This window comes from Populus nigra, chromosome 5, assembly GCF_951802175.1.
Source record: "Populus nigra chromosome 5, ddPopNigr1.1, whole genome shotgun sequence".
Classification (NCBI taxonomy): domain Eukaryota; kingdom Viridiplantae; phylum Streptophyta; class Magnoliopsida; order Malpighiales; family Salicaceae; genus Populus; species Populus nigra.
In genome coordinates, this window is record NC_084856.1 from 15558239 (window position 1) to 15572202 (window position 13964).

At 34.3% G+C, this 13964-nt stretch overlaps 2 protein-coding genes across 5 annotated transcripts; one reads left to right on the plus strand and one right to left on the minus strand.

The window, feature by feature from the left end:
- Positions 1–2302: 2302 nt before the first annotated feature.
- On the plus strand, positions 2303–8555 carry LOC133694465 (calcium-dependent protein kinase 28-like). 2 transcript variants are annotated; one of them, XM_062115978.1, is made up of 13 exons: positions 2753–2893; positions 3009–3683; positions 3865–3995; positions 4203–4244; positions 4392–4503; positions 4591–4669; positions 4953–5122; positions 5694–5820; positions 5964–6079; positions 6171–6278; positions 6423–6485; positions 7275–7448; positions 8017–8555. In XM_062115978.1, the coding sequence occupies exons 3-13, from the start codon at positions 3865–3867 to the stop codon at positions 8179–8181; spliced, it is 1287 nt and encodes a 428-aa protein (XP_061971962.1). In that variant the 5' UTR covers positions 2753–2893; positions 3009–3683; the 3' UTR covers positions 8182–8555. The 2 variants fall into 2 exon arrangements, with proteins under 2 accessions (XP_061971961.1, XP_061971962.1); XM_062115977.1 differs by lacking the exon at positions 3009–3683 and having other exon boundaries at positions 2303–2893.
- Positions 8556–8785: 230 nt separating this feature from the next.
- Positions 8786–12255, minus strand: LOC133694466 (transcription factor bHLH121-like). 3 transcript variants are annotated; one of them, XR_009842289.1, is made up of 7 exons: positions 12122–12255; positions 11842–12009; positions 11385–11509; positions 10738–10865; positions 10155–10616; positions 9639–10081; positions 8786–9318 (listed from the first exon to the last, which is right to left on the minus strand). XR_009842289.1 is itself a non-coding variant. In XM_062115979.1 (6 exons), exons 2-6 carry the CDS (start codon positions 11976–11978, stop codon positions 9977–9979), a joined length of 957 nt encoding a protein of 318 aa, XP_061971963.1. In that variant the 5' UTR covers positions 11979–12009; positions 12122–12255; the 3' UTR covers positions 9427–9976. The 3 variants fall into 3 exon arrangements, 2 of the variants coding, with proteins under 2 accessions (XP_061971963.1, XP_061971964.1); XM_062115979.1 differs by lacking the exon at positions 8786–9318 and having other exon boundaries at positions 9427–10081; XM_062115980.1 differs by lacking the exons at positions 8786–9318; positions 12122–12255 and having other exon boundaries at positions 9427–10081; positions 11842–12113.
- Between the last annotated feature and the right edge of the window lie 1709 nt (positions 12256–13964).

The following is a 13964-nucleotide window of genomic DNA, read 5'->3' on the forward strand; positions in this document are numbered from 1 at the left end:
AGGAGCTCCCAAACTTATTAATATAACATTTATTTTTTTAAATTTATTTTTTAAATCGAACAATACTATTTTATTGAAGTGAATAATTAAGTAGTAGTAGTTTTTTGGATGTTGCCATTTTAGAAATAAAATTCACAAAAAAATGTATTGTTATCTTCTTTACCTTTATTGCTTGTTTTATTGTCTATAATTTTTTGTAAAATTGATTTTTAACTTCACTTTCATAGTTTTAAACATTTCAAGAGTCTCGTAAAAACAATCTTTTAGTTTGATTATTGTCTAATTTGAGTTTAAAATTAAATAATAAAAAGAAATTTATGATGGTTTTTTAAAATTATTATTTTATATAAAAAAAACTTCAGCAGTTAACAAGTAAAATTCTGACGTTGGCGACTAGCAGTAATTAAGCTGAAAATTTTCTTGTCGAAGACTAGAGTAATTAAGTTGAAAAGTCTGACTTCCTTTCCGAAGATCATAGAAGCAAATAGTAATACTAAGCATTAACCTGCCCTCTCTCTCTCTCTCTGCGCGCGCGCGCCATGCTCATCATTGTTAATTACTAATTACTGAAAAAGTAAAAATAATATTTTTTTAAATATTTTTTTTTTCATTTTAATATGTTGAAATTAAAAATAAATTTTTAAAAATAAAAAATATTTTAAAACACAACTATTATTAATTAATAAGCTCTACATGTTGATTAACATTCACGATGGACTTGGTTGTGGAATCCGATAGCCCCTGAGAAGATCAAAATGCTAATTTGGCTGATCTTTCATAATTATCTTCCTACGAATTTACCTAGGTTACATCGAAGGGTGGTGTCTAACTCTTCTTGCTGTTGATGCAATTATGCAGTGGAAGATATGTTGCATTGTTTAAGGGACTGTGTCATTGCTAGAAAAATCTGAGACACTTTTTGTTTTTTTTTTGTAATATAGTTATTTGGAATAATTTGTATATATTTTGATTAATTTTATAAGTTCTAAAATTAAAATTATATATATTTTTAATTATTTTAAAATTTATAAAATTTAAACTGATAATATTTAAAAAATAAATTTATAACCTGACCAAACTAAATGGACAAATATGAGACACTCTTGATTTTATTAATGTTGTTGGGTTCTGGAGGACGATGTCCATTGGATTAACAAATTCGCTTCAACTGACAGGCCATATTTACTTTATATATATTTTGATTTGAAAAGGTGTATTTCACACATTAATATAAAAGGGTTTTATTTTATTTTTTATAAATACTAGTTTGATATTGATAAAAATTAATTAGAAACAATCTTTTTTTTTACTAATTTTTTTCTACAAACTTTCTATTTATTTTTATTAAAAACAAAACAGAATTTCTTAATAAATTTATAAAAGTTGCTGTGCACGAGTTTAAGACTTTGCTATATAAATTTATAGAAATTATTGTCTATAAATTGAAGAGTTTACTATAATATCCTATAGATATATTGTGTTAAAACTGGAGGTAAACCAGGGAGGGTGGGATTTGGTGTTCTAATCATAAATATGGACGGATCTTGGTTGGTGGGATTCAAAACTTTTCCCGGAACTGCTAGCTATTAAACACGGTCTTACTGTTGCCTGGAGTAATGGATATAGAAAAGATTATATATGTAACTCTGACTCCAAGGATGCCCTTCGCCTCATTCAGGGAGAAGTTTCATTGTTGTTACACTAGTTTAGTGCTATTATTGTAGATATTAAGGATCTTTTGTCGAGAGCCTGTGAAGAAGGTCTACTCGATCCACACCCTCAGGAAAGCTAATTCATGTGCAGATTTCATGGCAAAGTACGCGGCTAGCTAGAGGGATGGAAGGTCTTCATATCTGGGATCACCCCCCGCTAGGTCTGAACCATCTTCTGCTCGCAGATCCAATAAACATCCTGGGCCTCGTAGTTTCTTGTTTTTTCTCCTTTCCTTTGTACCAAAAAATAATAATATTTATGATGAAATAATTAAAATCAGAATTTAAAAAATATTTAAAATAATTTTCCAATATAGACTTTATTTTTGGAATACATTAAAAAAAACAGAATTTAAAAAAATAATTAAAATCAAACTGGTGGGCGAATATATATATATATATATATATATATATATATATATATATTATATTGCCATCCCTCCTTCAACTAAAATAACAGAATTTTCAAAAATACAGTTCCGTCCATAAAAGATGAAATGACGAAAAGAGAGAGGAAAACAAACAAAACAAACAGTTTGCCTTCTCTCTTTTATTATTTCAAAAAACAATAAAAATAAAAATAAAAATAAAAATAAAAATAAAGAGTCTCTTTTGACCACCTCCACGGCTCCACCCTCCCCTCTCTTTCTTCTCTTCTTCCTCCTACCTTCTCCTGGAAAATCATGCATTTTCATCTATCATCTGTCAAGCCAACTATTTATTTTCGCCCTTCGCATCATCTCTCAATAAAGTCTTGAACTTTGCAGATGAATTAAAGTAAAATTCAATACAAAATCATGGGTGCTTGTTTTTCTACCATCAAAGTTAGTGGTTCTAACAGCAACAACAACGTTAATCACAGCAGAAAAGAACCCACCAAGCCACAAACAAAGACAACAAAAGCAACAACAGCAACAAGGAAAAGGCAAGAAGTTGTGCATCATCATCAGAATAATAAGAACGTAAACAATGAGGCAGAAAAGAAGCTAAAGGTCAAAGAGAAGCAAAGTAGCAAGGCGATCCCTTGTGGGAAAAGAACAGATTTTGGTTATGATAAAGATTTTGACATGAGATATACAATTGGCAAATTGCTGGGTCATGGTCAATTTGGTTATACATATGTTGCTATTGATAAGGCTAATGGAGATCGAGTTGCTGTCAAGAAAATTGAGAAAAACAAGGTATTATTTTTGGTTTTCCTCATCATTTCGTGAGCTGGGGTTGTTTTTTATGGAGGATAAAAATTAAGATTCTTTCGGGGTTGCTGTTAATGTTAATGGTGGTTTTATTGATCAGTTGAAGATTCTGAGAAGATCTTATAAAGGGGTTTTTGCTTCTTATAGATAAGTTCTCTAATTTGCGTTTAAAATCATGGTAGACCCAACCTTTTCCCTTCTGTTTCGAAAATCCCCCCGCCCCCCTTTTTTTTCTTCATCTTTTAAGTGCTTCAGAAACTGTTGCATCGGGGAATTCGCTTCGCATAATGTTCGTTGACTTGTTGGATCCTAGTTTTGCAACCTAGGGATGTTATTATGTTAGGTGCTAGGACAAACAGTATGCAATTATTGCAAGTTTGGTTTTGGTGAATACATAGCATTGTTTTGCTAAGGATGATTCGCCTATCAGATAGTGAAATTCTGGTCTTCTCCAATATTGGTTGAAGAGTGCAGGTTTGAGAATATTGCATTAGATTGTGAATCACTTGTTTTTTATCATTCAGAATCTTCTTTTTTCCTATCGAAGAAAGCAGAAAAGTACGTTAGTGGATAAGAATGTTCTTACTGCTTCATATCCTTCACATAAAGTTATTTTATCTATGCTTTTCAAATGGAAAGCTTCAATTGTGTTCTTTGGTAGCTTTATTCCATTCAATCATCTTAATTTTCCTCTTCCAAATTACTAGATGAGCAGTAATGTTTCGTTTCCTTCTCCAGTTAGATAAAATGGAATTTTTAGCCATTAGCAATTCAGGTTAGACTAAATAAACGTTGACTGCTGAAAGCTTGAAAGTTTTAAGATGGATAAAGTATTATCATTCTCCATCTTTCAGGAAAAAAAAAATCGTTTATGTTTTTTTATTTTTATTTTTATTTTACAGTAGATGTTGAGAACTTCTTACCTACATAAAATTAATACTTGGCTTTGCTGGTAGATGGTTCTTCCTATTGCGGTAGAGGATGTTAAACGGGAGGTCAAGATATTGCGAGAACTCACAGGCCACGAGAACGTAGTTCAGTTTTATAATGCATTAGAGGATGATTCTTATGTATATATTGTTATGGAGTAAGTTTTATATTCACTGGATCTTTTCTGACTATACTATTCACATTTTACCTTGTTGCTTATGTAATTGTATCTACTCGCATTTCTACTTATTGTCCACCATGTTTTTTCCCCCCTGAAGAGTGCTTTTTACTTTTAATCTTCACTTGCTATGCTCACAGTTTTCTTTCACTAATCTTGTCAATGTTTTATGTTGTCATTTACCAGGTTATGTGAAGGTGGAGAATTGCTAGATCGGATATTGTCAAAGTAAGAAATCTTTGTTCATGTTCTGTAATATTGGTTAAATTTATTTGAAAATAGTGGCACTCAGTATACTACCTAAAAAAATACCATTTTCAGTAGAATTATTTTTTGCAACGTTCAGCTTACAGCTGCTTGATTTTCTTCAACCAGGAAGGACAGTCGTTACACTGAGAAAGATGCAGCAGTAGTTGTGCGACAGATGCTCAAAGTTGCAGCTGAATGTCATTTACATGGCTTGGTGCACCGCGACATGAAGCCTGAGGTATCGCCAAGTTTATCAGCTTGGATATTAACTTATTTGTAGAATCATGCTTCTTGAGAATGATTACCTTTTATTCCTTGCCTGTAGAATTTTCTTTTCAAGTCAACCAAGGGGGACTCACCTCTGAAAGCGACAGATTTTGGTTTGTCTGACTTCATAAAACCAGGTGAGTCATATTTTCATCATGCGAAGATCTTACTTATGCTTATATGCATGATGTCTACAAAAAGAGAGAAGGAAGGAAGAAAAATACTTATACTTGCTAAGAACTTACATAATGTGAGTTGTGTGGGCTGACCAGATCAGGCTGATTCCAAAAGCTCTACTTTTTAGTTTTACTTGACCAATGAGAGTGCAGTACTCTTGCCAACCAGTGGTTAGAATTTTATTTCTAGCATTTCTTTTGAAACCCATAGATCATTTATATTATATGATCGGATGGAATGCAGGCAGGAAGTTTCAAGATATTGTTGGCAGTGCCTACTACGTTGCACCTGAAGTATTAAAACGCAAGTCTGGACCTGAATCAGATGTCTGGAGTATTGGTGTGATCACATACATTTTGCTATGTGGGAGGCGTCCATTTTGGGATAAGACTGAGGATGGTATATTTAAGGAGGTGCAGTACCATTTTAACTTTTTGACAAGGCTTTTTTCATTCCTGATTTCTACCTGTCTCTTGTTCTAGCCATTGTAATTAGACAGACAATGGATATGCTAGAGCATTTAGTTTCTGTTATATTCATTTTTTGAAAATGTTTCTTACACTCAATACTTGATATGGGGACATATTTGATATATGATTGTGTGGGAATGGCACAAAAGGATCCATATAGCCAAACCCCAACTAGTTTGGGACTGAGGCTTGGTTGTTGTTTTTGTAGCTTACATGTCAATAACCTTCCACAACACTGTACTTTTATTTACATTAAGTTCTGTAATTACTTTAAACCCTAGTCAGTTCATTTTCCAAACACGAAGTAGCCAAAATATCCCATCCTCAATTGTGTCGTCATCACAGTTTTCCAAATAATCATATCCTTCTACTAATGGGTTGTAGCAAGACCTTTTTTGCATAGTGGCTCCCTTTGAATTCCCACTTAATTCAATCATTACATGTTGGATACTTTTTTTTTTTGCATAATTAATGTTAGTTTGTTCTTCAAAATTCTAATAACTGATGGATGCAGGTTTTAAAGAACAAGCCTGATTTTCGCCGTAAACCATGGCCTACCATTAGCACTAGTGCAAAAGATTTCGTGAATAAGTTACTGGTGAAGGATCCTCGGGCAAGACTTACTGCTGCTCAAGCTCTATGTATGTGTCAGCTTATGGAAGAAATAAATGCTTGATTGTTATGATCCATTATAATTAGATGCATGTGTTGTTTGGTTCTAAAACAAATCTGTCCTCTTTTTTCTTGCTTAAAAAGTTGATTTCTTGTTTTTCAACTTTTCCAGCACACCCATGGGTCAGAGAAGGAGGAGTTGCATCTGAGATTCCTATTGACATATCTGTCCTGAGTAACATGCGACAATTTGTGAAGTACAGTCGTTTGAAGCAGTTTGCTCTAAGGGTAAAACAAGCTTTGTTTTTATAGGATTGTTTGAAGGAAAAAGATGGTTCCTTTTATTTTTTTTAATATTTTATGGATTGATATTTTGCAGGCATTGGCAAGCACGATTGATGAAGAGGAACTAGCTGATCTTAAGGATCAATTTGATGCCATTGATGTGGATAAAAATGGTGCTATTAGTCTTGAAGAAATGAGACAGGTAGTTTTCTTTTTACCAAACCTGTTACATGTTTCCTTGCTATTGAAACCTAAAATTTCATTCTATGCATTCTGTGCTCAATGAGATACATTTCCATGTGTATGGTTTCTGCATTTTGTTGTAACGATGATGGTTTCAATGCAGGCCCTTGCTAAAGATCTTCCTTGGAAATTGAAAGAATCACGTGTCTTGGAAATTGTTCAAGCGGTAAGTGTGAATTTCATTTCTTCTGAATAGTTTCCGACCCCAAAGTAAAAAAGATGGAATTGAGACTTGAATTTGTTGGTGGAAGCCTTCTTATTTTCCCTGTGCTGGTCATTTCTATTTTTCTGCTGTATGAAGTGAGTAATGTAAGATGCATTTTGTCTTTTTAGTGAGGAACATTTTTCTGTCCATGGAATATAACATTTTTGGCTTTTAAAAGAGGTGTAGGAAGCTCCTAAAACTTGGCAACCACTGGTTCCCTGCTTGTCTAAGTCTCTCATGCAACCAGGCTTAGTTATCATAATGTCTACAAGTACTTCTGATGAACATTTTCTTCTAGTGGTCATTTGTTCTAATGTTTCTCCATTCCCAATTTTTGTTTTTCTTGGTAACCAATATGACATTACCCCACCCTTCTTTCATCTTGCTTCTGAATTCTGTTTTAGATGGAGGATCCACCAAGGTTTTCAGATATTCCAATATTTATACTATAAAGATAATGCATTAGATATTAGCTATTTGTTTTATTTAAATCATTTCCTTAGAGACTCTTAAGATGCCTTTGGTGCTTATATATGAAGCACCTATTCATGTGTTTTGGAGTGGTCTTTGGTGTCATATCAAAAAGCTGTGTACTCCTCTCTCTATTGCATGTCCCTTTTCTTATTTTTCTTCTCCTCTCATCTAATCTCTGCTCTTCCATCCTGTCTTGCCCGCCCAAAATCTTTTCTTGCTCTTCATCAGTTTTGCTTGTTTTGGAACCTGATGGGGTTATTTATATGTTTGATGCAGATTGACAGTAACACAGATGGACTAGTGGATTTCACCGAGTTTGTTGCAGCTGCTCTGCATGTCCATCAGTTGCAGGAACACAACTCTGAGAAGTGGCAGCTGCGGTCACAGGCGGCTTTTGAGAAATTTGATATTGACAGAGACGGATATATAACTCCTGAAGAACTTAGAATGGTCAGTGTTATTACTCTGCTTTAAATATCCTAATTCTTCATATCCCTTCCTCACTTAAAACTGAAAACAGAAAACAGAAATGAATAAGAAAAATGTACAGAATAGCTGAGTGAAGGTTCTTAAACTTCATGTTTAATTTAAGTGACTATCTTGTTTAAAATGCCAACACGTTAAGTGTTCCATCAATGTAGTTCCATTGGCAAAATTAAGCTAAATATTTATTTGATTGCCTAAAAGAACTTTTTAGCTGTTGAAGAAATAGTTTCATTGAGTTTTGGAACAGAATTTATTTGGTGGGAACTATTAAATAATGCCTGATGTTAGTCCATGCACTCATCCTTTTATTTTTGATGCATCACACTTTTTGACATGCGCTTACTATGCCATGTCAAAGTCTCCTTGATCATGTGTACTACTAGCATTTCACCTCTAAGAAATTCTAGATGGTATCGGAGCTCGTAGTTCACTTTGTGCTTTCTTAAGGACAAGGGTTGGATTGTTGTGACTAGCATTACTTTTCGTGTTTCAGCTTTAATTGCTCAAGTGTTTTTGCTTTATTGCCTTGCAGCATACGGGCTTGAGAGGTTCTATTGACCCACTTCTTGAGGAGGCTGACATTGACAAGGATGGTAAAATAAGCCTTTCAGAATTCCGTAGACTTCTAAGAACTGCTAGCATGAGCTCGCGAAATGTGCCAAGCCCATCTGGCCATCGTAAATCTCATAAAATATAGATAAGAATTGGAGTTTTAAAGACTGAGACTAGCGAGCAAGCTAGAAAAGTGGATCTCCTATTCGCGGAAGCTGCCCTTCTAGATTATATCACGCCAATTTCTCAATAACCATCCCACCTGCCACATCTCTTTCTGAAACTCAAGTCTTCAATGGTAGAATTCCTCGTATAACTCGTGTATATTAAAAGATGTAGTGCGTTGAACAGAGAGAGAGGTTTTGGTTATGGAGTTGGAACTTTTCCCGGAGGATGGCTCCATGGACGTTATACTAGTCTACATTCTTTTGTGAGTGCGGGGGTCCTCCTTGCGGGTGCCCTCTTCAAATTGTAACGTGCAATGCAAGTATCAATGAAAGGTTGGTGTTTGGGAGTTCAGTGCGTGCCCATCTTTACCCTTAGTCAGTATCCCAATTTTTGGTATTCATGAACACTGAAACGGCTGTTATACTTCTCTATATCTCGCAATTTATACTTAGAATCTAGTAAGGACGAGTTAGTAACGTCAGGTTAATGAAGATTCCCTCTGATAGAGGCATGTAAAGGAGGTATTAGAGTGTGGATATCAAAATATGATTCTATCAAGAGTCACATAGGCTGCAGAGTGCTAAACAGAATGCACAAATCCACGCATTACGTATATTATGCTTAAGCTGATGAAAGTAGTTTCGACATGCTTCCTCCAGAAAAGTATTGTTTTCAGAATTTGAGCTCTTGGCTATAATGATATAAAGAGAGATTGCTAGGCTAAATAAAAAGAAAAAAAACTGTACTTTCTTTCTCCATTGCATGTCTCTTTTCTCATTTTATGATTTGCTGAAACTTGCTTATGATTTCTTTTGTAATCGTTTCACACGCTTTGCTCCCCTTCAGCAACCACTGGCTTTGGCTTTTGAATGGTAAAACCCAGATGCATCTAGATCAGTCATGAAAGAAAATTCACCAAGTGCAGGTTGCTTCACCCCCGACATTATGTTATTCGTACTATTGCAGGCGGTGAATGCTTAACTGAGAATTTCACTCTTCTTTCATAGATTGTCGAATGTGAGACTCCAGTCTTTTCACTTTTCTTTCTATCGAGACGCTTGAAACCTTCCTTTTGAAATGATTGCAACAACCTACTAACCTAGATACATGCTGCCTGCATGATAAATTGCATTGGAAATGGTTATAACCATGTCGCCCAACTCAATAATTCTAGCATACGATCCATTAGAGTTGTGCTTCACTGAGGCATTTTTCATTGCCATTGTAAAAGCAACAAAATAACAGATTAATTTCAACTGTGAAAGGCTGTGATGCTACATAAAAAGGAACCTACAACAGAAAGGGATGTTTACAACTAAACTGGCTAACCAATGAAAGTATCAAGCATTTTGCAGTGATAATTTACAGTTTTCTCCACCTGAATAAATTGCTCTTATATTGATCAGCAGGCACCTAAAAAAAAATCGGACAAACCTTAATCTTTATGTCAGTTAGTCAAGAACCAGACCAGAATTCTAGAGAAGTAGACTAAGTAAAATGGAGTACGGTGCACCCTCTTCAAGGTCCTTCTGTTGCCGCAGATAACCAGGTTGTTACCCCAAAACTCCACTATAACCATAAAGCATGCTGCTTCCATGTTGAAGCTGTTAGAAATGATCTCATGCTTGTCAGGCTACTGCTCAAATCGAGGAAATTATTATCCAAGTGTCACAAGAAACACATAATATCTTAACAGTCAGCACTTAGAAAGCACCGAAGGCGCGAACAACTGGCAACCTCAGTTATTAGGTTTTGGGACATCTCCCATGCTGTTAGAGGAGCATCCCTGAAGATGACGAGCACGAGGAGCTAACATTTGTGATAATTCTTTCCTTTCTTTGACATTGCTTGCCTTTCTTTTCTCCAGATGATATATCCTGCACAAATGCTTGAAATCAGTTTTGTGTCTTCATGTGCCAAGAATTAATGCCTAATAACTTCAGAGTAGACCTGTTGTGCTGATGATCCAGGCATTTTAAGTTCAAGGTCAGTTGCAACATCAGAAGAATCGTTGCATCTTTCTTTATTTCTGCCCCCCTGGTGATCTGTTGACTTGGTTCTGGAATCCTGTTTACTTGAAAATTGGGAACCAGAAGCATACTGAGCAGCTGGCTGATCATTTGGGTGATTTGCAGTTGGGTATGGAATAAATGTTGAACAAGGACTAGCAATGGCACCGGGATTCTGGTTTCCAAAGAAGACAAATGGCTGCAATGACGGGTGCATGGAAATTGGGCCTGGAGGGACAGGTACAGGAACCGGATAAGAATAAGGAGGAATTACAACAGAAGGATCAACAGCAGCCCATGGGAACATAGCCCTTGTCCTTTGATGATACTGGGCATTTAAATTTTCAGTATCAGCCTTCAAAGATGCCTTCTCTTCCATGAGCTCATTTTTTTCCTGCATTAGCTGCATAAAATATATTTTCATCAAGCCTGCATTAGCTAATTCTTCTTAGCATTCAATTACATGAGGAATCATACAGGCATAAAGCATAACAACCATTAGGGACAAACACAAAAAAAACCACCTCATGGGTTTCTTCTGAGAGTGTCGCACACTCAGCCTTTAACCTGTTCACTTCAGCTGTTAGATCCTTCAGCACTTGAATTGTGTCTGTCAAAATGGTTGCCTTGTCATTCTTTGGCCTATCTGGGTCTGCATGCAAATGTAAATAAGAAGTAAATAGTTAAAATCAAGCACTTTCACATTCTCCAAAAAAAAAAAAAAAAACGAAGTGCATATTTATAGCTTGTGACTTGTGTGTGGTGAAATTATACTATTTATTCACATTTGTTTGCAAAGCCAATAATTTCTCAAAAAGGAAACCAGCTTATGGAGGTGGATGCATCAGCAAGTTAACAGCCTAACACACACACACCCCCCTCTAAAGTAAATCAATTGAATATTATCAGAACTAGAAGTCCAGTAACTCAATGGTGAGTAGTACGCAGTTTGAGTTCATGCAAGAGATGAACCATTAAATCATAAAGACAATATCAATCATATACATCCATTAACAAAATGTATCATATTATACAGAAATAACTAGGCTTCCCTTTTCCAATTTTTTAACTCAATTGGGACAGTGAGAGGCAACATGTTCAATTGGCAGAACAAAAGGAGTGCATTCGAGCATGAAGGTACTAATAACCAAGAATAGGAGCAAATTATTACCTAGTGTGGTACCCAATTCAAGAAACTGCTCATTAAGATTATCCCTCCTCAATTTTTCACGGTCTGCCTTTTGAACTTTTTTTGCAACAGCAATTGGATTTTTCACTTCCACTTCTTGCCTCTGCCTGCCAAAAAAAAGGTGATACCCCATAAAACAAAACAAAACCTCAAATAGAGATAAGAACTTAAATCAAATCTGCACTTTAATAAGAAAAACTTACAAACCACATTCAAACTCAATAACTTCCAATCACCACAAACAAAAGTCATGCTAAATTACTGTACAAGAATGAACCTTCACCAAAATATATAGTTCAAAAACACCTAAAAAAAGAAACAAACTTCAACCAAAACCCAGAAACCAAAACTCAAAACTGAATCACAATATCAACACATAGAATCAGTATCAGTCGTGTTAATTCTAGATTTGATTACAAAAAAAAAAAAAAACAAGAACCTGGGTTCAAGAGCTGAGTTCTGAAGACGAGTAGAAGAGCGAGGTGGGAATGAATGAAGTGAATTTGAAGGAACCATATTGGTTGTTGCAGCAACGAAAGATTGAGCGTAGTCATTTCTTGTGTTCCATTGATCCATTTTTTCACTTGAACTACCTGGCCTTCTTTGTCTATAGTTAATGAAAAGAAACAGAAAGGATTAAAGGGGGCTAAAATTTTGGTTAAAAGATTGATCTAAGATTAAGAAGAGATATAATTGAAAAAGTTTGCCACCACCATTACCAACAACAAATCAAAAAATAAACAAAGAACCCGTGCTTTCCACGAGACAATAACGTCATGTGGCTGCCCATACACAGACACATTCCAACCCAATGCTCTCTCTGTGCTTTGTCAATTATCGGAAAGTAACTTTTGTTTCGGATGGATAGTGACAAGACATATAATAATTGCCAATGGCTTGTGCGGTCCACGCTCGCCAAGTTAAACGACATGTCGTAAGCTCAAACTCCAATAAGAGGATGACCTAATTCTTCAGATATTTTCTCAGGCTGAAAATGATTTACTTATTAAGGAAAAGCTATGTAAAAAAATAGATCAATATTGTTATATATATATATATATATATAAAGGAATTATACTTTAGCCACGTGAGACTTGGATGCAATTGTAAAATTTAAACTAATTTACAAAAACTATTCAAAACTTAAAAAAAAAAGAGCACGAGTCACTTTGAGGTTTTTTTTTTGTTTTTAGATTATTAAAAATAAAATTTGATGAAATAACATAACTAAAAAATTATTTTAAAAAATAATGCAGTTTAAAAAGTCACATATATCATATATGACTCGAGAGTCGCAGATACTATCTATGAATTTAAATGAAATTTAAAACAGAGCCCCATTTCTTTCTCCCTTCCTTTCTTAAGATCATCACATCTCTCTCTTTCGACCATCAATCACTACCACCACCCATATTCTACACTTAGAGGTATATATTCAACACCTTTTCTATATCAATTTGATATAATTTATGCTAATATGTGTTAATTTTGATTCAAAAAATGTTTGGGTTTAGAATCAAGGATTTTTTTTTTAAAATAGAGTTTTTTATAATTAGGTTAATTAGATATAATTTGAGTTGATAATTATATTATTTTATAAAATAATAAATGATTTGGGGTTGTTGTTGATTGTGAATTAAGGTTAGAGTTAGGGTTTATTTAGGTTAAATTATGAATTATACTGAATTAGGTACAAAATAAGATAATTAGCTATGAAATACATGAATTGGGTTGATAATTTTGTTATAATTGTGAAATTTGAAGAATTTATGTTTTTGTCGATTAATTTGAAGTTGGTTTTTAGATTTGCTTCGTCGATATATAATTAGCGGTTGCACTAAATTCTGTATTATATCAGTTAAACATGAGGTGACTAAGAGTTCCATGACTCAGTTTTTTCAAAAGCCTATTAAATATCATCAATATTGTTCGCGACACTTTATGAGTAACTTCAACACTAAGTTTAAAAATGTTGCATAGACAAATATGTTGCATAAGATATGTATAAATCCTTCAAAACATGAGTTTGACATTTTATACGAGGATATGATGGAAAATGATGATGCAATCAGAGTATGACTAGAAGTTGAACCTAAAAAAAAAGGGCACTGTCATATGATTTTGATGGTTGTCGTTATAACAATACGACGACAAATTTTTCAAAGATTTTTAATAAAGTTTTTAGAACTATACGTGACTCGCATGTATCAGCTATAGTGCAAATAACTTTTTTAAGTGTAATAAATAATTTGTAGAGCACGTAGAAAAAGTTGGATAATTTTTAAGTCGTGATGTATTGTGGCCTCCAAAGGTCTTAGTTAAATTACTTGTTGATGTGGCAGCTTCTAGATTACACATGACAACTCTATTTGATCTTGGAATGAGGTTATTTTAGTATGAGACACCCCTGATAGCTAGTGTTATAAAAGAAGTCCAAGAAATGATTAACATTAATGAAGCAACTTGTACATGTGGTTAATGAAAACTATATCAACAATCATGTTCACACCTAATAGTATGTCAAACTTTACAAAATATAGACTATGTGCAATTTGTTGATAG